Source organism: Squalius cephalus, assembly GCF_949319135.1.
Source record: "Squalius cephalus genome assembly, chromosome: 8".
Taxonomy (NCBI): domain Eukaryota; kingdom Metazoa; phylum Chordata; class Actinopteri; order Cypriniformes; family Leuciscidae; genus Squalius; species Squalius cephalus.
Window position 1 is genome coordinate 28,534,578 of NC_137129.1, and position 26,014 is coordinate 28,560,591.

The 26,014-nt window shown below is 40.3% G+C and overlaps 2 protein-coding genes across 2 annotated transcripts in view; one reads left to right on the forward strand and one right to left on the reverse strand.

Annotated features, from left to right (window-relative positions):
* The window catches only part of p3h4 (prolyl 3-hydroxylase family member 4 (inactive)), a 50,678-nt gene that overhangs the window by 4,908 nt on the left and 19,756 nt on the right, over nt 1–26,014 (forward strand). The window contains exons 2-5 of the mRNA XM_079878994.1: nt 22,422–22,571; nt 22,671–22,842; nt 23,073–23,201; nt 25,664–25,809. Coding sequence (XP_079735120.1) covers nt 22,422–22,571; nt 22,671–22,842; nt 23,073–23,201; nt 25,664–25,809 — 597 coding nt within the window. The remainder of the gene's footprint in view (nt 1–22,421; nt 22,572–22,670; nt 22,843–23,072; nt 23,202–25,663; nt 25,810–26,014) is intronic.
* Nucleotides 943–26,014, reverse strand: part of LOC307163117 (uncharacterized protein) — a 45,254-nt gene continuing 20,182 nt past the window's right edge. The window contains exons 2-5 of the mRNA XM_079879000.1: nt 6,685–6,815; nt 3,224–3,288; nt 2,760–2,860; nt 943–2,262 (exon numbers count right to left, since the gene is read on the reverse strand). Of these exons, the coding sequence (XP_079735126.1) occupies nt 2,201–2,262; nt 2,760–2,860; nt 3,224–3,288; nt 6,685–6,815 (359 nt within the window). The 3' untranslated portion in view covers nt 943–2,200. The remainder of the gene's footprint in view (nt 2,263–2,759; nt 2,861–3,223; nt 3,289–6,684; nt 6,816–26,014) is intronic.

Below are 26,014 nucleotides of genomic sequence, written 5' to 3' on the forward strand. Positions count from 1 at the left end.
TTAATGCTGCCTGAACTCAATTGGAGTTAGAAAAAACGTGTCAGGACCTACTCATTGTACTGAATGATTTCTGAAGGATCATAAGACACCAAAGACTGGAGTTCTTGCTGATGAAAATTCAGCTTTGCATCACAAAAATAAATTACATTTTAAAATATATTAAAAAAGAGAACCATTATTTTAAATTTTAATAATATTTCATAATATTACTGTTTTTTTTTTTTTTGTTTTTTTTTTAACTGCAGGCTTGATGAGCATAAGAGACTTCTTTCAAAAACATTAAAAATAGTAATGTTTCCAAACTTTTGACTGGTACTGTATATGTAAGAAGCTGGCCACTGAGCTGGAGTGATCTCCTGCAGGAGATGCTCAGCTTTGTTGTAAAATAAAGTCTAATCCCAGCAAACATTTTGACGTTTAATGACCGTTGAAAAGACGTCCATCTGACACATCCCGTTGTGGTTGAAAAATAGAAAATGAAATGAAAGTTGAACCAACGTCTTTGACGTCATCTGGCCGTTAATTCCACGTCTTTTCTGCACGTCCCTGGACCTCAGAATTAGTCTTCTTCTGGATGTTTATAAGATGCGTTTCTGCATAATTATAGGCTATATATAAGCCTGCATATAAAATAATCATACACCCATTGTGTTAAATCGTGAAAGGTGATCTATGTCTTGACGTTTACACATCTAAACTTGACAAAGGTTCTAAAAAGGTCCAAAATCGTAACACGTTTTAATCACGTGTAGATCAAACCATTTACATGTGATCATTTAGCAGACGTTTTTATTAAAAACGACTTAAATCAATCAGTCCGAAAGGAGGGCAACATATAGGCAACAAGAGCTGTAACAAGTTTCAGTTGGTCAGGTGCAGACGAAAAAGATGTCTTAACTTTTTTTTTTTTTTTTTAATTGGCTAAAGACTCTGCTGCTGCTGTAATTGAGAAAGGCAGGCCATTCCAATAACACATTATTTGTGGACTTAAGCAAAAAGAACAGTTCTGATTTAGCTTAACATTTTATTGTACATATTACATTTTTGACTGGTTACAAACGTTAATCCAAATATCTCCCTTTGTGTAGGCTACAGCAGAACAAAGAAATATCCAGGTTTGGAACAACTTGAGGCGAGAATTACTGAATTTTCACTTTTGGGTGAACGATCACATTAACATGTGAAAGAGTGAAACAAGTTATTTTTTGTAACCACCACCCTCAGCTCTTCCTGGAGCATGTTTAAAGGGGTCATATAATGCCATTTTTGTACAAGCTAATATGATTCTTTAGGGTCTAAATTAAAAGTTTGTAATATACTTTAATTAAAATTCTCATTAGAATTGTAAGAAAACACTCATTTTACCTGGTCAAAAACAGCTATGTTTTCAGCACGCCGTTTAAGTGCATGTGTCTATAAATGATAATGAGCTTTGCTCACCCCGCCCCTCTGTTCTTTGCGTACACCGTTTGTAATAATAACACAATAACCATAACGCGTTGTTCATTATAAACGTGGGATTATGAATTATATTGAGAACGTCGTACATAGAAAACATGCCGTAATGTACCCTGAGTATAAACAGCCGCATTCATCGTGAAGCGTGCTAGCGATTTGCAAAGATAATATAAATATTAATATAAAGGTTAATAAAACGTTACACTCACTTCTTCTTCTGGAGGTGCAGCAGGAACACGAATAGTTAGTACCAATCCTTTTTTCAGGAGCAGCTTCTTAGCAAAATGATTTGCGCAAACATGAAAGCATTGATGTTGATCGTGGGGAATATTCCCTTCGAAAACAAAACTCAGCCACTGCGTCTTCAGCGGTTCGGCTGTGTTCCTTATTACACCCAAAAACAGAACACCACAATCGCTTAGACGCCATTCTGCTCATAAACAGTGCTCAGCGTATCAACAATGACCGCGCCGGTCCGCGCGGACTATGATTGACGAGCGAGGGCGGGTCTGTGTTGAAACGCTGCTGTCAATCAACAATCATGGGAGGGGCGTCGATTTTGTGACGTCACAAAATCGAACGGCTTGATTTGAGACAGGGGAAAACATAAGAAGATTTAAAAAAAAAACACTGGATAGATTTTTATCCTTTTATGATGGTTGTGTAAAGGCACTGCCAATACACATTTCAGTACAATCAACTTGTAAAAGTGCATGTACCATTATATGACCCCTTTAAGGTGTTACGCCATAGCGGCATCAATTTCCGAGTCGGTTGCATTTGGGCTCCACCTCTTCACAGCATCTGAGGGAAGAGAATATTATAATAATAATTATAATAATAATAATAATAATAAACAAAACAAAAAGTAGAAAAAAAATTACATTCAATTTTCAATATATTCAAAATGTTTTATGGTCCTACAACTAAAAAAAAAAAAAAAAATGGAACAAGGTTTTGCACCCGTTTCATGAATGAAAAGTTAGAAAAAGGTAAATGAACATGTATGTATGTATGTATGTATAAAAAAAAAAAAACGGTATAATAATGTCAATAAAAGATTAAATGCGTGCTAGATTAGTGAAAAACCTGCATTTGTCCCCGCACACTTAAATACCACTGAAGTGCCCTTGAAAAAGACCCTTAACTAGGTGTGTAACTTTGTGAAAGTGAACATGACATTTCTGATTAAGGTGGTCTTTCAGAGAATGTCCCCTGAATAGACAAAGGGTACCGATTTAAATTACATAAATAACAAATGGAACAAGAGATTTTTTTGAATGTCATAAGGCCAAAATTACCTTGAATAACATAATATAAAGGTGTGCCTTTGAAAGGCTTCTTTTCCAGTTGGCCACCACCCCTCATATTGAATCTGGTCATCAATGAATTTGACATCATTCTGTGAAAGAAATTACTCAAGATTAATTCACCTAAAAAACAAAATAAGGTTAACAATTAACAGTAATGTGCAGCATGGCAATTGCATGCAATGTTAAAACACACTTCCACATCCACAGGTTTTGTTGGCTAGATAAATAAGTTATTCATGGCTTACACTGAAATTGTGTTTTTATTTCTTGTTTTCAGTCTGGGTGACTGTCTGAGCCAGTACGGACATTCCAACTTCTGAACAAGTGGTGTGTGACAGGTTAAATCCTGATTTCAAGTAATAAAAATTGCTGGGTTTATTATGGTGGGAATCACATGTTTTCCTGAAATATTATGCAACAATACACACAAACAATGCAAGGTAAATACATACCTGTTCAAGACTTTGTTCACACAGTCTCTTACTGAAGACCCACCAACTCTGGACAGTTGCTGGACCTAAATGTGACACCACAATCGAAATAATGTAACATGATATTTTAAAGGGCACCTATTATGGAATTTTGAAATTTACCTTTCATGTAGTGTGTAACGAGATCTAAGTGAACAAAAACATCCTGCAAAGTTTGAAATATGAAAGTGCACCGTATATAAAGTTATTGTCTTTCAAAAGTAAGAGTCGACTCTGAGTCATTTTTATGAATCGTTAGAAGACCGAAGCTTTTTCTCTGACTAGATGACGTCAACTTGTCAAGTTATTTGAATACGATACGCCCACTTATTGCGCTCCAAGGCCAGGGAAAACTTGAAAACATCATGGCGACGAGACGCTAGGTGTGTTGTGTTCGACATCGGCTGCGGCTGGATGTAACCGTTTATATACTGTTTATGGATGTAACCGATCGGCGAGAGCAGCCGTGTGCAGGCGGGGAGGAGCTGCAAACGGAGACGTGAAGTCGGACACTTTCTGGTTCCCGTAGCGACCGCTCACGTGGTGTTTGTATACTTTACCACAGCTGAAGTGAAATAAATGCAATATTTGCCTAATAATACACAGATGTTTCAGAGACATTTTCATTCAATAGGCTACTTTATATATTGCTTCATACAGCGTCTGTTTGAACAAGAATAAAGTTCATCATAAGCTACTATCAATGAAGTGGAGTCTACGTTTTTTAATCAGTTTTAATTTGATAAACATGACACAATATAACATCGCAACTACATGAAAAGAGTGTTTACTGTTATAAAAAACGGATTTGTGAGCTTTAGAGGAACTAAAGGTGTTCGAATAAACATGCAAGCTGCATGAAGTCGAACAAGCCTGCTGTGTTCTGAAGTGCGACACAAAAGCAAACTTTTTCTGCACAGAGTAACGTTATACTGATCACAACTGACTGGGTCATCTGACCAATCACCGCAGATTAGCGTCACGCAAAGGAGGGGTTTGGAAAAATGAGTCGTTGAACGAATCATTTGGGAGTCGGTGAGCAAATCAGGTAAAAAATAAATGCATATTATACGACAACAAAAGTGTTTTTTGTCATTGCATGCATGTAAAACTGTTGTTGAGGACTCCCAAAACAACATTAGGAACATTATCGCTCTCTTGGTGTGTGTTGTTTTATTTATATATATATATATATATATATATATATATATATATATATATATATATATATATATATATATATACATATACAGTGAGGAAAATAAGTATTTGAACACCCTGCTATTTTGCAAGTTCTCCCACTTAGAAATCATGGAGGGGTCTGAAATTGTCATCATAGGTGCATGTCCACTGTGAGAGACATAATCTAAAAAAAAAAATCCAGAAATCACAATGTATGATTTTTTAACTATTTATTTGTATGATACAGCTGCAAATAAGTATTTGAACACCTGAGAAAATCAATGTTAATATTTGGTACAGTAGCCTTTGTTTGCAATTACAGAGGTCAAACGTTTCCTGTAGTTTTTCACCAGGTTTGCACACACTGCAGGAGGGATTTTGGCCCACTCCTCCACACAGATCTTCTCTAGATCAGTCAGAACCTTGATATGCTTCTTACAGAGCCACTCCTTGGTTATCCTGGCTGTGTGCTTCGGGTCATTGTCATGTTGGAAGACCCAACCTCGACCCATCTTCAATGCTCTAACTGAGGGAAGGAGGTTGTTCCCCAAAATCTCGCAATACATGGCCCCGGTCATCCTCTCCATAATACAGTGCAGTCGCCCTGTCCCATGTGCAGAAAAACACCCCCAAAGCATGATGCTACCACCCCATGCTTCACAGTAGGGATGGTGTTCTTGGGATGGTACTCATCATTCTTCATCCTCCAAACACATTTAGTGGAATTATGACCAAAAAGTTCTATTTTGGTCTCATCTGACCACATGACTTACTCCCATGACTCCTCTGGATCATCCAAATGGTCATTGGCAAACTTAAGACAGGCCTTGACATGTGCTGGTTTAAGCAGGGGAAACTTCCGTGCCATGCATGATTTCAAACCATGACGTCTTAGTGTATTACCAACAGTAACCTTGGAAACTTGGAAACGGTGGTCCCAGCTCTTTTCAGGTCATTGACCAGCTCCTCCCATGTAGTTCTGGGCTGATTTCTCACTTTTCTTAGGATCATTGAGACCCCACGAGGTGAGATCTTGCATGGAGCCCCAGTCCGAAGGAGATTGACAGTCATGTTTAGCTTCTTCCATTTTCAAGCTGCTTGGCAATTTCCCCGTAGCCCTTTCCAGCCTTGTGGAGGTGTACAATTTTGTCTCTAGTGTCTTTGGACAGCTCTTTGGTCTTGGCCATGTTAGTAGTTGGATTCTTACTGATTGTATGGGGTGGACAGGTGTATTTATGCAGCTAACGACCTCAAACAGGTGCATCTAATTTAGGATAATAAATGGAGTGGAGGTGGACATTTTAAAGGCAGACTAAGGGTGTACTCACACTAGCCAGTTTGAACCGTGCTCGAGTGCGTTTGACCACCAAAGCGCGGTTCGTTTGACTAGTGTGAGTGCTCCGAACCGTGCCCGGGCGTGGCTCGATTAGCCGGCCCTGGCCCGCTTGGAAGAGGTGGGCCAGAGCACGGTTCAGTTGGACTCGGGCGCGGTTCGCATGCAGTGTGAGCGCTAATCGTGCTGGAACAGGACGCGTGACGAACTGTAGTCCGTAATCAAAGCTGCAAAGTCCTTGCTGCACTTCAGCTGGTACCTTGCAAACCTCCTCATACGAGCAGCACGATTACGTGAAAATTTTCGTGCCACAAAGGCGATAGATCTGTTTAACAACAGGCTGTGAGAGGGCTGTAGACCACCGTGGACCAAACGACTCAAAATTATCCACAAAGTAAACAGAGCGATGGACTCCATTGTGTTCAGTGAGAGCGCCGCTCTTCCTGTTTATCCCGAAACCGTCGCACCATAATGACGTAAGCGTGCTCCGGCACGAATGCTGAAACCCTATGTGAGTGCAGGCCAGAGGGGGAGTGGGGAAGGGGGGACAATCGTACTCGGGCCCGGTTCATGGCAACCGTGCCTAGTGTGAGTACACCCTAACAGGTCTTTGAGGGTCAGAATTCTAGCTGATAGACAGGTGTTCAAATACTTATTTGCAGCTGTATCATACAAATAAATAGTTAAAAAATCATATATTGTGATTTCTGGATTTTTTTTTTTTAGATTATGTCTCTCACAGTGGACATGCACCTACGATGACAATTTCAGACCCCTCCATGATTTCCAAATGGGAGAACTTGCAAAATAGCAGGGTGTTCAAATACTTATTTTCCTCACTGTACATACATACATACATATATATATATATATATATATATATAAAAATATATTAATATACACAAATTCTGTCATATTTGAAACTTACACAGATCAACTTCTTTTCATGATCTTTGATGTGGTCTTCAAAGAGGTTTAGGGCACTCTCTGAATCCAATGTCTTTATAGTCATTGTAGACTTTCCAGGTTCCAGAATGCCAGCTATTCGGTGAATTTCTTCTTTTAATTCATAAAACATAGAAAAAAACGTCTCGGTTACGTATGGTAACCCTCGTTCCCTGAGTAGGGAACGGAGACGTCTCGTCGGAGGAGTTTCCAACAAATTGGGATCACACTAGGGAGACCAATTGCCTTCGAGTGAATTAAACGAGCCAATGAACATTGGCATGCAAGATTTGCATTCCGCGGCCCGCCTACCAGTGTGGGTATAAAGGCGGAAGCAAGCGCATACACAAACGCTTTTCGCTGAGGAGCCAAACGGTGTCCAGTCCTCCGCGAAGGTACAGCAGCATGGCGACGGAACGAGACGTCTCCGTTCCCTACTCAGGGAACGAGGGTTACCATACGTAACCGAGACGTTTTTTTCTATGTTTTATGAATTAAAAAACGTCTCGTCGGAGGAGTTTCCAACGAATTGGGATCCTTAAACAAACACCATGGTTCTGGCCCCACCCAGCGCCTCGCGACAGCCCCTCCTTGGCCGATTCCTCTGAGAAAAGACCTTCTCTCTCAGAGACGGGGCACTCTATGGCACCCGCGTCCAGACCTCTGGAAACTCCATGTCTGGTCCCTGGACGGGACGCGGAGGTTCTAGGTGGCCTACCACAGGCTGTGGTAGACACCATCACTTCCGCTAGAGCCCCCTCTACGAGGCGCCTCTATGCGTTGAAGTGGAACCTATTCGTCGGTTGGTGTTCTTCCCGCCGGGAAGACCCCCGAACTTGCCCGATCGAGAGACGAGAGTCCTGGTTTCCACACCTCCTTGCCCAATGGGAGACGAAAGTGACAAAGCCGTAGCGGCGTCACTGCCATCTGAGCGCTGGGGCGAGGGGAATGAGAGCAGCGAGGCAACGTGGCGGCGCACACTGTCATTCTGGCCCTCTTGGATGGGGAGACTGGGAGTAGCGAGGCAATTGAGCGTCGTCCTTGACTGCCAGTCTCGACCGTGTGTGACCCGGCTCTTGTATTGAAATTTTGGGTACCGTTGACTGGTTGACAAGCGGCGGAACAGAAACAAGATTCTCCACCCGGCCCTCCTCCGGGGGAAGGAGTGGTGCCGACACGCACTCCTGAAGAGCAGATGTCACATCCTCTGGGTCGCCCATCTCAGGGTTGCTTCCCTCTCTCTTGCTGGGGGGGGTAGACGAACTCTGAGGGGGCTGATTTTTTTTTTTGAGGCGCTTCTGGACCACCAGTGTGGACATCGTCTGACCAAGGGCCAGCGCTGTGACTTAATCACTGTCAGTCACTATGCGCAGCTCCTCGACTCAGAACTACCCCTGTGCACTGAGGCGGTCTGCAATTAACAAAGCCGCCTAACCACCAAGGGTAGTGAGAGAGGAAAAACTTTTCTGCAGATTTTGGCATGTTTGGCTGCCATATTGGCACCAAAATGCTTCCATACTGCCAAAGTTTCTCACACATCCGGGCAGGCACGGGCAAGGCATTTGGGCGTCGCACAGCGCCCCCAGAGTAGCCCGGGAAAGTGTGGCTGTCAAGTCTGAATCTGATTCAGCATGAGTACACACACCATTATAGTGGGAACTCAGCATCAACTTCATTTCCAGAGTATAACAGCCCTCTCTCCGATGTAGCGATCGACATCTGATCCTCCCCTGGAGCCCCAAATTAAATGCTTGGTCCCTCATGAGAAGGACCAGAATGCCATCCGAAGCTGCCGGGCATGCAAGACAGTGAACGTGGCCATCGCTGACACACGGCACGCTGAGCGCTCAAGCCTTCATGAAAAAGGCAAGACGAACAATGTGCCAACGTGGTCACGCTCTCATGAGAGAGCATAAACCACCCACGAACGCAGTCTCAGCAAGTTTGCGATGCGCTAGAGGAGTGAGTGGTACACTCACTGTAATCCTCACATCACCAATGCTATTAGCCAAAGTAGCCCTTTTCTGGAACACCAGAAGAGAAACTAGATCGGGGAATAAGCAAAGGGACTCCACCTCGTTGAGGCACACGAGTCTCGACCGCGCATCTAGAGCGCCGAACGACGTGCGCTGGGTTGCCGTGACAACCTGCGCTGTCAGCCGGCAGCTCGACGGCACACGGCACGCTGAGCGGCTCAAGCCTTTACGAGAAAGGAGAGACGAACAACGTGCCGACGTGGTCATGCTCTCATGAGAGAACATGAACCACCCACGAACGCAGTCTCAACACGCTTATTAGTTCTCCCAGGCATGTGAAACAGTGATTGTGGCCGTCAAATGAGGACAGGAAACGACCGCATCCAGAAACACACGGGTGAAACGTCATCCTGAAAAGGACGCGATCTTCACTCGTGTTGCTCTTTCAGAAAACGCTCTCTTAGTGTGCTGAAGCACGCAGGGATCAACGCGGCAACACAGCGGGGAAACTGCAAGCCCACTGTGTGCACTCAACCAGATACCAGCTGTGACAAAAGCTCTTTGAAAGAAGCAGATCGCGTGAAGTGACAGTTGATATCCGGGAGATTGCGAAGATCACTGCAGCGCCGTAACACCAACACAGAGAGGTCTTGAAACAGCAGACTCGTTGAGCTCATTCACTCAGAGGGCACAACCGGTCGGAAAGCGTTTGTGTATGCGCTTGCTTCCGCCTTTATACCCGCACTGGTAGGCGGGCCGCGGAATGCAAATCTTGCATGCCAATGTTCATTGGCTCGTTTTAATTCACTCGAAGGCAATTGGTCTCCCTAGCGTGATCCCAATTCGTTGGAAACTCCTCCGACGAGACGTAGGAGTTCCCGAACGAAAGGGAACCTTCCTTTGGAACCCTGAAAGAAAAGTACAATTCAGTACATTTAATATGTACAAACATCTGGACACATGACTAATTAAATTCTAAACTGAATACGACACTGTCACATTTTGTGTTTATGAAGGGCATAACAGGCTTGTGCAAAATTCAGAATTTCAGAATTGGCCCCCATTCAATTCATTAATTGGAATTTGAATTTAATTGATTAGTTAATTTAATAAGGGCTGTGAAACGATTAATCGCATCCAAAATAAAAGTTTGTATTTACATAATAAATGTGTGTGTACTGTGTATAATTATTTTTTATATTTAAATACACATACGTGCATGTATATTTTTAAGAAAAATGTGTTATTTACATATAAAATATTTATATTTATATATAATATAAATTATATATAAATATATATATATATATATATATATATATATATATATATATATATATATATATATACAGTATATACATGCAAATATTTCTTAAATATATACAAGCATGTGTGTGTAATTTTTTATATATATATATATATACACTCACCTAAAGGATTATTAGGAACACCTGTTCAATTTTTCATTAATGCAATTATCTAATCAACCAATCACATGGCAGTTGCTTCAATGCATTTAGGGGTGTGGTCCTGGTCAAGACAATCTCCTGAACTCCAAACTGAATGTCAGAATGGGAAAGAAAGGTGATTTAAGCAATTTTGAGCGTGGCATGGTTGTTGGTGCCAGACGGGCCGGTCTGAGTATTTCACAATCTGCTCAGTTACTGGGATTTTCTCGCACAACTATTTCTAGGGTTTACAAAGAATGGTGTGAAAAGGGAGAAACATTCAGTATGCGGCAGTCCTGTGGGCGAAAATGCCTTGTTGATGCTAGAGGTCAGAGGAGAATGGGCCGACTGATTCAAGCTGATAGAAGAGCAACTTTGACTGAAATAACCACTCGTTACAACCGAGGTATGCAGCAAAGCATTTGTGAAGCCACAACATGCACAACCTTGAGGCAGATGGGCTACAACAGCAGAAGACCCCACCGGGTACCACTCATCTCCACTACAAATAGGAAAAAGAGGCTACAATTTGCACAAGCTCACCAAAATTGGACAGTTGAAGACTGGAAAAATGTTGCCTGGTCTGATGAGTCTCGATTTCTGTTGAGACATTCAGATGGTAGAGTCAGAATTTGGCGTAAACAGAATGAGAACATGGATCCATCATGCCTTGTTACCACTGTGCAGGCTGGTGGTGGTTTTCTTGGCACACTTTAGGCCCCTTAGTGCCAATTGGGCATCGTTTAAATGCCACGGCCTACCTGAGCATTGTTTCTGACCATGTCCATCCCTTTATGACCACCATGTACCCATCCTCTGATGGCTACTTCCAGCAGTATAATGCACCATGTCACAAAGCTCGAATCATTTCAAATTGGTTTCTTGAACATGACAATGAGTTCACTGTACTAAAATGGCCCCCACAGTCACCAGATCTCAACCCAATAGAGCATCTTTGGGATGTGGTGGAACGGGAGCTTCGTGCCCTGGATGTGCATCCCACAAATCTCCATCAACTGCAAGATGCTATCCTATCAATATGGGCCAACATTTCTAAAGAATGCTTTCAGCACTTTGTTGAATCAATGCCACGTAGAATTAAAGGGGACATATCATGCTAAATCCACTTTTTTAGCCCTTAAATGCATTTTGTTGTATATTTGGAGTGTTTAGAAGTACAGAAAAGTTGAAATTATTCTCTTCAGGTGCTTCGTTGATATCTTTATATTCTGTTTTGGCCTTATTTTTCAACCTGTTCAGATTTTTCTGTTATCTATGACGTTTTGTGAACTATCACGTCACAGTATTTGCAGCGGAACTGCCAAATAAGGGCATTGACTTCCAGCCCAACACTTCGAGCAATCCGCCATTTCTATTTCTCGCTGCAATTTTGTAGTCCAAGCTAAAAGATGCAGAAGTTACGAGAGGGTAAGTTAAAATGTTCGGTTGTTGGATGTAGTAACCCACACGCTTCATTACACCGTCTAATGTAGATGAACTGCCGCGCTTATGACAGTGCTCATGTTTAACTGAAAGAACGAGCAGAGAGAGAGAGAGACCCGGTCGCGCGCACGCACTCTCTCTCTCTTCGGAGCCAGGCGAAAATGTAAACAAGACACCGTCTCCAAACTAGACGCTGTCTTGCTCTCTCTCCCTCGCACATATTAATCAAAATAAATCGACACGGTGGTAAAAGGTCGGAAGACCAAAGTTTCATACAGTAAGTAACACACCACTGCGATACATCCATATGAAGACGTTCTTCTGCAGGTTCGTCGTCTTCATTTTCATCTCGCTCCGGCTCCGACTCTGGCTCGAACATGTAAGGCTGGCTGGACAAGTCTTCCGCTGTTGACATTTTGTTAATAACGTGTGAATAAAAAGTTTCTGTGCCGCTATAATCGTATCTCTGCTATTAAACTACAAAAATGGCCGAACGGGGTGGAGTTGAACCTCTGCAAACTGGAGAGGGGGCGGGGTATGACGTGTCTCAATTGTATTTAAAGAGACCGCACCAAAACGAGTTGCTCTCAGACGCACACCAGAAAAGGGGTAGAAAAGGGGCCTGTGGAGCTATAATAATGAGGAATTCAGACCCAAGCATTGCAGTTCCGCTTTATATAGACTACAAATGTATGATTTATATGTTAAAAGGAACGATTTAAAAGCATGATATGTCTCCTTTAAGGCAGTTCTGAAGGCGAATATATATATAATTATACACGGGACACACACATTTATTGTGTAAACACAAACTTTTATTTTGGATGCGATTAATCGTTTAACAGCCCTAGATTTGTGATTTACAGTCAATTTAATAAGGCAACTCTGAATTTACAGAACAAAAAAATTTTTTCATTATTTAAAAATAAAAAAATGCAAATACTTTGTTTCTAAATACTTCAGGAACTTTTTAAAAAACTGTTAAGTATGTTAAAGAAAATTAATTATTTTTAATATAAATCATGTTTGCACCACATGAAATTTAATCATGTTTACGGCCAATTCATCTAGATGAGGAAAACTAAAATCACTTAAATTAAAAAATGTATATAAACTTTTTTGTACACAACATCCTTAATGATTGTACAATTGCAAGAGGTGTTCTTTTTTTTGTATTTCAAAATTGGTCTGTAGAAAATCCTTATCAGTCATTGACCCTTTAAATACAGACACTTGATATTTAATCGTATTAGATGATTAGTTAATTGAATTTAATAAATTTTATTTTCATATAAAACATTTGCTAATTTACTAATTCTGTACGATCAAGTTGCGTTTTTTTAACAAGCGGTTTAACATAGCCAGCTTAAAAGTTTTTGGTACGTATCCTAATGACAAAGATGAATTAAAGGTATACTTCACCTCTGGAAAGATGAATGTGTATTTAAAATGGGTCATTTATGTAGTAGAAATGTGAAATTATTTTTGAATTTGGAGCCTTCTAGACTGAGAAAAGCCAGAAAATGTATTTTTGGCTTATGTGGATGAAAGACAAAAACTCCCAGAATGCACTTGCTTCGCTGCTCTACGAGGCCACTCCCAAGCCACGCCTTCCGGTAAGAGCGTGCAGTTAAACAACAAGACTAAGTTACTAGTGAGTCTCCTTGACGAGTCTGCCCGGGATTTCGAGATCGCCCAAAATGTCCGGGATTCGGCTTTTGCGTTCTACAGTCGCCATTCATTATGTTTACTGTGGTGAGCAGGACGAGGCTGAGGGCCGTGAGAGAATGGCGCGAGGCCGGTGGCGTGATTACTGATGAGCGACGGAGGAGTGGGAATTTTCTTAGCAATGTTAAAAAAGCACATCAACCGATCACTTGTTTAGCGTTCATGTAAACTTTACACTCAGATTCACCAATCGGAATGAATTCAGTTAGATTGAAACAAAAGGTGTGCATGTAAACAATGAATGGCGACTGCAGAAAGCAAAAGCTGAATCCCGAACATTTTGGACAATCTCGACGGCCGGACATGTCCAGGAAAAAGAGGATGGTAACCCCTACTACTCAGCTTTCTCCTACTACTCAGCTTTCTCCACAGAACAAGAGCCTGCTAGCTTAGCTTCCAAAGAAAGGCGGCTGACACTATGTGTACATTCTGTGAGTGAGATCTCACCCCTATGGGCGGGTTGAAAACATGCAGAACAGCCCCTACTACTGGCTGTAGTCTTTAGCCTCTGGCCAAAAAATCCTCCAATGACGCAAAATTACGATTTTTGCGTCATCTGAGGATTTTTTTCAGACAAAAAATACATAAATCTCTCGTCTCAGGGGGACATGAGGGAGGAAAGCACGGTAATTCGAAAACACTACGGGTTTTCTACTGATACAAAGCTTGATGCTAAATCCTGAAGTATCCCTTTAATGATATTAAGAAGAGGATCTATGACCTCTGGAATCATCTCTTTCAGTAGCTTAGTTGGTATAGGGTCTAACATACATGTTGTCGATTTAGATGATTTTAACGTTATTCCTCTTCTATAGCAATGAATGAATCTAATTTTTCCATAAGGAAAGTACAATGCACTCGCTGATGCGATACTGTAGTAGATGGTTGCATAGTTATAATTTTCTCCCTGATATTATCAATCTTATAAGTGAAGAAGTTCATAAAGTCATTACTGCTGTGCTGCTTGGAAACTTCTGGGCTTGAAGCTTTATTTTCCGTTAGTTTAGCCACTGTTTCAAATAAATACCTAGGGGTTTTGTTTATTTTCTTCTAATAGGGTTGAAAAATAAGCAGATCTAGCTGCTTTTAAGGCCTCTCTGTATGCAATCGAGCTCTCTTTCCATGAAATGCGAAATACCTCTAGGCTTGTTTTCTTCCAGTTGCGCTCCATTTTTCTTGCTGCTCTCTTAAGGGCCTGAGTGTGCTCATTATACCACGGCATAGAGACGTATTTAGGCCACGCCCACACCGAGGAGGAAAACAATCCAACCGTCTCCATTGACTTTGCATTGCGAGAGGCTGCCTCCTTGTCATTTATGACTTAAAACAAAAAACAAAACCATGTCTAAAAGCTGCTATGTGACAAGGTGTACAGCAAACAAGCTAAATAACCCAGAAATACATTTTTATAAGCTGTCGACCCCAAAAAACGGTTGTTTCAGGACATAAAAGTGGATCAATTGAGACAGAGCGCAACTAGTTCTCGAACTACTCTGAGAACTACTAAAGGGACATTTTATTGGAATGATGTATTCTTTGTATACTCTTTTTCCAAGATTCTCTAGTGTAGACGAAAATGTCAATTTATAAATTATTTATAGACAAAAAATAGAGCCAGATATATAGGGAAGTTGGGGTGCAGTTGATATCGATAACTAAAATAAGTTAGCAAGCTAAAGCTAGTGTTAGTTATGCGTTAGCAAGCAACTGTAGCTTGGCACTTGCAAACCTAACAATTACTGTAACTAAGGCACTTAGTAATAATTAATGAAAATAGGGTAATGATTAGGGGTGTAACGATTCATCAACTACATCGATGTATCGATTTATATTCTTAATGATCCAACTACATCGATCTGTGCTCGGCAAGTTATATCGATCTAGACATATATCGATCTAACATCGTTTTAAAAGGTAATGAATTGATTGTATCGATACTATGAAATAACGCATTGGATTTAAGCACGTCAGACTTTATAAGGATGTTTTTTTCTTAGCACTTTTAATGATAAGGGCGTTAAACGTTACTCGATTCAGTCTGCCTATCTGTGACGTGATCGCCATGCGTGATGCGCCAGCAGCAGCACAAAGACAACAAGCAGCGCAAAGTCTCTCACCTCAGAAAAACGGACTTTCCTGTCCTCTCAGCCGCTATACTGCAGTAGCGCGCATTCTTCAATTGTACGCGCAAATGCGGCGGCGTGCGCTGCAGGCTTATATCGTTTCACTAGCCTATATATAAAGCACAAAATAAACTACAAGCATGCAACGTCGTTACGTTTTAAATTAGAAAAAAACGTGTTGTCCAGATTCAGTATCTGCGGTCAGATGATATTGTCAGGCTATACAGTATATCCGTGTCATTATTAGGGGCCAAGCACCAAAGGTGCGGAGGCACCTATTATATCTGTTCCCGTTCTTATTCTTCTTCTTCCGCCATGGGAGTCTATGGCAGCCCATAGAACCGATTGCGGGAAAGTTGTTTTGGTTTTGGCATTCTGATAGAGGACTATCCCAACATTAAATACACCAATTTTGGTGTTTCTAAGTCATTCCCTCTAGCGCCACCACCTGTCCAAAATTTCACTCATATTTTGCTAATAACTTTTGAACCGTAAGGCCAATCAACAAAATTATTTTTTCCTCTGATTCCTGAGCTCATGACGATTCGATTGCACCCTATGACGTCATTTTCCATCATAAAAATATGGCCGCCATTTTGAATTTTCCTAAAAAGCTACTTTTTCAAACTCGTCCTAGACGGTTTGTCCGATTTGCACGAAAATTGAATCAGATCATCTACAGACCATGCCGACAAAAAGTTATGGAATTCAAGTTGATTCGCTTAACCATTGTTGATAAACCCACGAACAAATTTTACGTAGCGCTTGTGAAAACAGTCGTAGGGCTGTATCTCCGCAACGCTGTATCATATTCAGACCAAACTTGGTACATGTCCTCACAAGCATGACTTGAGGCAACATGCTGCGTTTCGGCGCAGCGCCACCTACTGGTCCGGAGATATGAAAAATGGCTATTTTTGCTTATAACTTCTGAACAGTTTGTCCAAAAATCATATCAATTGGTCTTGTTAGATTCAGGGCAACATGCCGATTCGACTGATATGAAATTTTACCATATCGGCCATTTTGACTGTCGGCCATTTTGAATTTTGTGCTAAAATGCTGTATTTTAAGAATGCATGAACGAATTGTTACGAAACTTGGTATGGGTCATCAGCACGATGTCCTGAAGGAGCATGAGAAGTTTCGGAACAGCGCCACCTAGTGGTGAACTTTTTTTTTCAAATGCTTATAGCTTTGGGTGTGATCGACTTATTTTCACGAAACTCATCTCATTAGACTCCTGAATCGTTGCCGAGTCCCACGATACCAAACATGCTAGGTTTCGCCTTTACGGTTTTTGTAGCGTTGTGATTTTAGCGCTTAAAAACATTAGCCGATATCTTTGAAACCGTTTGTCCGATCGAGACAAAACCACCATCAGAAGTTTGAAATCATAATTTGTTAACTATATTACAACGCCCAAATGCGAAAATATTGATAGTAAGGGGTAGTAAAATCCAATCAAAGTCATGTGTCAGTCATTTTTTACTTGTTTTTTCATATAAATGTCTATAACTCCGAAGCGAATTGAGATATTTTCACCAAAATCGACACACATATGTATGGGCTCACTCTGAGGACACATCAAAAAAATGGTGGGACTGAGCCTCTTGGTGGCGCTATAATAGAACAAAACATGAAATTCCATTGACTTCAATGCAGTTTTGTGAAATAAAAAGCTATACTAAACAAATGCATTGGTGTAATATTACAAAACTCAGAATGTGCCATCAGCACCATCCCCTGAAGGTACCCAAAATATTTAGAGACAGCGCCACCTAGTGGTCAAAAGTTATAACAAAATTTATAAAAATGCTAATAACTTTTGAATACATAGGCCTATTGAAATGCCACTGGTCTTAATATATTCCTTGGGTGAAGCCGAGAACATAGATACCAAATTTACCTTATTTGGCCGAACTTCCTGTCCGCCATTTTGATTTTCAGTCAAAACCTACTTTTTCGAACTCCTCCTAGACCGTTTGTCCGATTTTCACCAAAATGGAATCGTATCATCTCCAGACGGTGCCGACTAAAAGTTATGGATTTCGTGTTGATTGACGAAACCGTTTTCGTATAGCGCAGCAGCAAAGTTGAGGCATGATGCTAAAAGCATTATTCAGGCTTTATCTCTGCAATGCCTTGACATATTGACACCAAACTTTGTATGTGTCATTGTCTCCTCACTCTGACCACATCACATCAGTTATGTAACTGCGCCACCTATTTGTCGAAAGTGCTAATCAATTAAATCATATTTTTAATTACTGTTTCTATGATTTTTCAGCCATTTCGTCTAAAATCCTCTTTAAATGTCTTTAATTGCTCATTGTTGCAGTTGATCTGACACTTTCAGCCATGTCTTGTCATCTTATTCTGCTTGGCCCCAGTAATTGCTGCTTTCAGCTATATTTCTATCATTATTTTCATAACTTGTAACGAAATAAAGTCTCTCACCTCAGAAAAACGAAATCTCATGTCCTGTCATCATTATACTGTGCTCGTAGCGTGCACTCTTTAATTGCACGAGCATAATTAATTGATTCCTGATTCCCTTTCAAGATTTTTTGGCTAAAAAGTCACTGAATCGATTTCAAGTCACTGAATCGTTTCAGATCGTATCGTATCGTTCTAAATGAACCAATATCGTCCTTGAATCATATCGACAACCACGAATCGCGATACGAATCGAATAGTTGTTAAAACGAATCGTTACACCCCTAGTAATTATATACCCTATTATATTATTAACGTATATAATAATATATATGTTACTCTTAGTAACGTAACCCTACTACTGTAGCTAAGGCACTCGCAAACATAACCGTTACTGCATAGCTTTCTGCTTTATCCACATGCTAAAAGTTGCATACTGTCAAAATGCTACAGCTTAGCTTTCATAAATATAATATATAAAACTGACATTTGGATATTTGACTTACCAGTGACAAAATGTTTACTGCACACGTAGACATACTGAGTATCAGGATCCCACAATTTACCCAATCTTCCTGCTGATGCTTCACGTCTTATTGCCTGCATACACTTTTGTCTCCTTAAAGGCTGGCTTTTACGGTTCGGAAGCTTATAAAAATGTATTTCTGGTTTTTTTAGCTTGATTGCTGTACACCTTGTCACACAGCAGCTTTTAGGTGTTTTTCTGTCTTTTGTTATAAGTCATAAATGACAAGGAGGCAGCCTCTCGCAATGGAAAGTCAATGGAGACGGTTGGATTGTTTTCCACCCCCGGTGGGCATGGTCTTCAGATTATGACACGTTGCGCTCTGTCTCTATTGGAGACAGATCTCTATCAGATCTCTATCTTCTTTAAGCGCAACGGAGCAACTGTGTCTAAAGTGCTAGAAAAGAGAGAGTTAAAAGTTTCTGTCGCAATATCGAGTTCTTCTAAACTATCTGGGATGCTGAGATGTTGAAACTGATCAGGAAGATTATTAATAAAGCAATCTTTAGTGGCAGAAGTGATAGGTCTAACATATTTGTAAAACAGAGTCGGCTTTGCAGCCTTGGCTAAATGAAGTTTACACAAGACTAGATAATGATCTGAGATGTCATCGCTCTGCTGCAGAATTTCAACAGCATCAACATTGATTCCGTGTGATAATTAGATCTAGAGTATGATTACGACAATGAGTAGGTCCCGACACATGTTGTCTAACTCCAATAGAGTTAAGAATGTCTTTAAATGCCAATCCCAATGCATCTTTTTCGTTATCTATATGTAGATTTAAAATCACCAACAATTAAGACTTTATCTGCAGCCAGTACTAACTCTGATAGAAAATCAGCAAATTCTTTGATAAAGTCTGTATGGTGCCCTGGTGTCCTGTATACAGTAGCCAGCACAAATCTCAAACGTGATTTATCATTTATACTATATATTGTTACATTAAACACCAACACTTCAAAAGAATTATATTTGAAACTAGACTTCTTAGTAATTTTGAAAATATTACTATAAATTACAGAAACACCTCCCGTTTTGCCTTTCAGATGAGGTTCATGTTCATAACCGTAAACTTGTGGGGTGGACTCATTAAAGTAATGTAATCGTTTGGTTTTAGCTAGGTTTCTGTAAAACAGAGCACATCTAGGTTATAGTCTGTAATCATATCATTAACAATAAGTGCTTTTGGAGTAAGGGATTGAATATTCAGCAACCCAAGTTTTATCATTTGCTCATTTGTATTATATCTGTTTTTTATTTGTTGAACATCAATACAATTTTTACCCTTAGATGGGTTCGGAAGTTTTTTGTATTTCCTAATTCGGGGAACAGACACATCACCAATGTGGCAAAGCAGTATCTAAAGCCCTTGCACTCTTACAATTAACCTTGATTAAAGTTTGGATGCGTGTCTCTAGTTCTGAAATCTTCTCCGCCAGCCTGACTATCTCCCTACATTTATCACATGTAAATCCTGTGCTGACAGAGAAGGCTATGCTATACATGTTACATGAAGTGCAAGTGACAATAAGAGGAGAAGATGACATGACTCACCGTGTTGGTTGACTGATCCTACTCACCTAAGGTTTGATGAACTCGCAAAAGGCGCGAGTGCACGAGAGAAAAATAAATAAAGAGTGCATGGATGGCACGCTTGCAGGCTAGTCAAGTCAAGTCATCTTCATTTATATAGCGCTTTTAACAATGTAGATCGCTTCAAAGCAGCTTTACAGAGATAAACGTATAATTTAAGGTAACAGAGAATGTTTTGGCTTTATAGCGGTTCTTTAATAAAGTTATTTTACAGCTAAAGTTAGTTTTGATTGATTCGCTTCCGTCGCAACGATCATTTCTTATTAAATTAGGGGCCGGCAAGAAGACACCATTCTCTCTACACAGACTTTAAACGCGATCCTGTGAGAAACGCTGATGGCGTTCACATGCGCATTAAGAATTGGTTCTATAGTTATGTGCGTTTGAATATATGTGTGCAGGTTTGTTATTCCCTACAAACCAAGCCTAAACAAATTACTGGTGTTTCCTTATAGTTTTGATTCAGAATTTTATTTAATCTTATCAATTCGGGGTAGATACGCAAATTGAGTTTTCCCAACGTCGCTTTATCTGTAGAGTGGGAAAGGGATCCTCCATAGGGAGAGACTAGTTGGCACTTCAGCACTGCGTTGTCATCGGGTCCAGGCGAAGGGCCTTCGTCAGATCTGGATACGGCCTGGATCCGGCAGGCTTTGGGAAGACCTCGGGATAAACAAAGACACTAAAATTAGCGTAGATGCCATTCTTCTCATGATGTAACAAGTACATCAGGATTTATGGGAAGTGTTCCCGGTTCCAGCTGACCTAATCTATGCAGCCTAACACTGAATTATAGAAGTCTATAATGTATTATGTGAATGCTATGTCAAAGAGATGTGTCTTTAATCTAGCTTTGAACTGACAGAGTGTGTCTGCTTCCCGGACAATGTTAGGAAGATTGTTCCAAAGTTTTGGTGCTAAATAGGAAAAGGATCTACCGCCAGCAGTCGATTTTGATATTCTAGGTATTATCAACTGGCCGAAATTTTGAGATCGCAATAGACGTGAAGGACTATAATGCGTTAAGAGCTCGCTCAAGTACTGCGGAGCTAAACCATTTAGTGCTTTGTAAGTCATCAGCAATATTTTAAAATTGATGCGATGTTTAATAGGGAGCCAGTGCAGTTTTGACAGAACTGGGCTAATATGGTCATACTTCCTGGTTCTGGTAAGAACTCGAGCTGCTGCGTTTTGAACTAGCTGTAGTTTGTTTATTAAGCGTGCAGGGCAACCACCCAGTAGAGCATTACAATAATCTAGCCTTGATGTCATGAAAGCATGAACTAATTGTTCCGCATTTGTCAATGAGAGCATATGACGTAATTTAGATATATTTTTAAGATGGCTAGCGAATTAGTATTGTGTTGTGGTGGCAATAACGATTTAGATTGAAGCTAGCAATGTCAGGTTAATGTGTGATGTTGAGAATGCTATATGTAGCAGTATAAACAACAAGGAATGATAGTAAATAATGATTCAAAACAGAAAGATACACAAAGCTTACAGACGCAAGCTCAGCAGCAGCAACTGAAACAGGTTCTGTTTCAGTTCAGTGTTCGGTGTCTTCTATCTCAGTGTCTTCTATCTTGGAAAAAGTCATCCCTTAGCCATCTCCACTTTCATCACCACCCCGGATTTTGTTGTTCCTCCTCGTATCAGTTGTCTATCCACCTCCATAACCTCCTCCTGCCTGTATGCCACCCCTTCGCCACTTCGTCTACTCTTCTCTACAGTGTGAGGTCTTGCCTACCGGGAGAGGGCATTCTGTCACAATCATGTTTATTTGGACGATGACCTGTTTTGTCATCGTCTGCCTTCGTCACTCATTTGTTCTCACGGACACTAATTATGTTCAGCTGTTCACTCATTATCATCATCTTTCTCACCTTTATATATGTTTGGTTCTGTTTCAGTTCAGTGTTAGGTGTCTTCTATCTTGGATGTGTTGAATGTTGCTCCGTTTGTGTTGGATTACCTGTTGAATTTATTAAATATTACCTATTTGCCTTCATCTTCATGTGTGTTTATACAATCACCACCGTGACAAGGTGAGGTCTGAGCTGGATTTGGCATCATTTGTGTCTCTGTTGTCATCAGCAGGACAGCCATGAACCATCCCACAGACATTTGACTGTTTGATTCATAGATTGAAAAGGCAATTTCAAATAAATTGTTTATACAGATAGAAGTGTTTCTATAAAGCTCTATATAAATACATGTGACTTGACTGTTCTAATAGCAAGCATGCAGTCACAAGATATATTTAAATCTGAGAAAGCCAATGGACAAATCTCAGCTGGATACTGGCCTCTTATTCCACTAACGCCAATGAAATGAGTCTGAAAGATGTTGTCCATGCAATCAGGTGCTGACAGCCAGAAATAAAAACCTGTAAAACAAAAAAATCAGATGCTAAAGTATCTTATGTTATGTGCATCTAGATGAATGAGTTGGAGAGAGCAGTTTCGGCAGCACACACATATCTCCAGCGAAACCCTGGGGATCCCCTGCTATCTAGGAGTCTCAACTACTATAAAAGCCTGTTTGACATGGAGGAGTACCTCATAGACCATGAGGAGCAGCCCTATGAGGTATTTATTCTCTCCTGTTTTCCCTTTTTAACCTCACTTGTTAGAAGCAATTCCAAAATAACTAAATATGGATTCATATCTATTTTTCTCTCCTCTCAGGCTTTATTCCTGAAGGCTGTGAAGCTGTATAATTCTGGGGATTTTAGCAGCAGTGCTCGAGACATGGAGCTGGCGGCTGCTGAGTACTTTAAAACATACAACATGTGTTTGCTGTCCTGTGAGGGGTCATATGATGTGCAGGAGTTCAAAGACTTTTATCCCACCTTAGCCGGTCAGTGATGTCATGAGGCATTGTCAGATTTGGTTCAAATAACTGTGAATATAAAAACCTATCCCAATGAAAATAGGCCTGGTACACAAGTAACTGACTTTGGTAAACTTGAGAAGTACAGCAATGATCTGTCATAGGAAGTCTACTAGAATCATTGGTTGTTGAGGACTTTTTTGTGTGTATCAGGATTAATGCAGTATTCTCACTCTCTCTTATTTTCCTTCCCCTAGATTTCTATTTTGAAGTAATGAAGTGTAAAGTAAAATGTGAGGAGAATTTGATACCAAATGTTGGTGGTTACTTTGTGGAGAAATTTGTTGCCACCATGTACCACTACATGCAGTTTGCTTATTACAAATGTAAGTAACACACACACAAGCACACACACACAAGCACACACACACAAGCACAAGCACAAGCACAAGCACACACACAAGCACAAGCATAAGCATAAGCACAAGCACTGTTCAGTGTCTTAATGCATCTGCCAACAGTAGACAAAATAAATATTACGATCTGCCCATATTTAATATCAGTAAGCAGATTTCAGAAAATTAATATAGGGGATATGCAAGTCTTTCAGTATTTCACATGGACACTTTCTAATACTTTAAAACATCTACAGGTATTGGCATGATACATTGTAGATCCAAAAATGTGGAATAACTAACTTGCCTAGAACAGTGCATCATTCAAAACTGGTAGGGCATGATATAAGATAGGAGGTGATTTGAGAGCCATTACAGATGTTTTTGGTGTTACATCCTAAAGTCCAACATTCATTCATGTCAGTGGTGTAGTGGTAAAAAAAGAGGTGGGTAAACTATAAATTCTGGTGGACCACGACATGGTCACCCGGTAAGGTGGGCCACTGCCTACCGTTGTATGTGTATCCTGATGACATCGCTATAGGCTATCATTTGATGGTACTACCAAGGGTATCACTGGTTGTTCCCTCATCATAGGTCACACAATCACTATTCAATTCATACATTAATCTAAGTTCTTGTTAAAGAGACTCAGAAAGGAATAATATGGTTGAAATCTATCAAGTTTAGTGGGGACCGGGGACAGTTGCAACACTTTTTGCATTTCTCTCAGTTACTCAGACTATTTGGACTAGACCAACCAAATTTGTACATATTAAACTTCTGTCTGCCAATTACCCATACCATTTAAAGATGATTATATAAGACATATTGTTCACAGTATTTATTTGAATGGAAGAAGTCAGATGTTGCAACTGACCCCGACCCAGGGACGGTTGCAACATGTTAAAAATACCTTTAATTTCATTAATTGACTTAAGCTTTTTGTCTCAATGAGCATAGAATTCTGAAAATATTAACTGTTTTAGGCCTACTATAATATTATAGTATTATTTATTTCAATAATATTATTGTAGTCTTTTTTATTTATTTAGTCATATTTATCAAATAACAGTTATTGAGTTTTGTTTGTTTATGTGTAGAACATAGGCCTACACAGATTCAGTGTGCAGGTGTTACAGATGCTATTCAATCTCTCCATATTTCAGTGTCAGACAGGAAGAATTGAACAGTTTGCAATGCAACAAACTTTTATTAAACATGCAATTTATATCTTGTTGCTTGCAACCGTCCCCAACCCTATCAGCCATGACAGAACATCATGTGCCTGCTAGACACACTGACTTTGACACATGCTAACCATGCCACTTAGAAGTCAACAAAACAATAATTCAAACGAAGTAAGTTTTGTTTAATTCATACAAAATTTCAGGACAGTATGACAAAAATATATCTCATGAAAATGTTTACTTTCATACCTCCAAAACAATTTTTGTTCAATAAATGCAGCAGCATATGTTGAATATGTCTACTGTCTTTTTGGAGGGGGGAGGGTCTAACTGTGCATGTTCAGTATGAGTGTCATCACGCTAGCTTGTTTCTGATTGGAGAAAAATGACATGTTGCAACCATCCCCATCCATGTAGAGGGAAAAGTCTTTAACCTGGTGCAGGCTTGATTCCCTCTGAATCTCTTGCACAGTTGGGTTTTGACATGCTCCCTACATTAAACCAGCTGCCTGTAAATCACTTTTTTGCATCGTTTTATTGATTTCCTGTTGCGACTGCGATCAAGTTTCATTCTCGCGCAGCTTGTTTAGTAACATCACGAGCGTGTGTTTTCTTCTACGTGTGTGCGCCGTTCTCTTTGTTCCGTGTGTGTGTGTGTGTGGCGCGCGCTGCGCTCTCTGCTCCGTGTTTGCGCGCTTTTCTGCTCTGTAGTTAACGGCCCAAATGCTCGAATCATGTGCCGATCGGCGATCACGCACTGGAAAAGCAAAGTCCGCTCAAATAACGTGACATTTAGAGGTGGATAAACGCAATGTAGAGGTGGATAAACGCACTTTGGAGGTGGGCAAACGCTATTTCCAAATTTTGGGAGGTGCGTAAACGGCGTTTACGTGCGTTTAGCCTCCACTACATCCCTGATTCATGTTCATTAAAAGTAGTGAGCACTATTTTCTCCCACCAGTGCTGACTCAGCTGAGGGAGCACATTTGTGATGTTTGATTTTGAAAATGTTGCATATAACATCTGTTGCTGAGACTGTATATGAAGCTCTTTGAATTTGCATGTAGTGTGGGAAATGATGATTAGATTTATTTTCAGTTTATGAAGACACATTTATGTGGCCAAGTGTAAATGGAATGTTCAAACTCAATCAGATAGCAGTCTAGTCACTCCACTATAGCAGTCCAAACGCAAACCCCCATAAATTTCTTCATCGGCAAAAGGTTTTCATTAAAATGATCACGTCTTTTGTTTTCCTTTTAGTAAATGATGTGCGTAATGCAGCGCTGTGTGCAGCGAGCTATATGCTGTTTGATGCAGATGATCAAGTGATGCAGCAGAACATCGCCTACTACAGATACTACAGGCAACAGCGGGGACTGCATGACGAGCATTTTAAACCACGACCAGTAAGTACAGACACACAAGCATATTATCAGGGTAATGCTTCTGATGCTCAACATTTTAATAAAAAAAATATATATTTCCCTATCACAGTACTGAAGTGGCAGATACGTTTTGTTGGTTCAATTGGCTTCTTTTAACTCAAACCCAGTAACAAATCCACACACAACAAAAACTAGTGTTAAAAGGTCATTTTTAACTCTGCTAGTC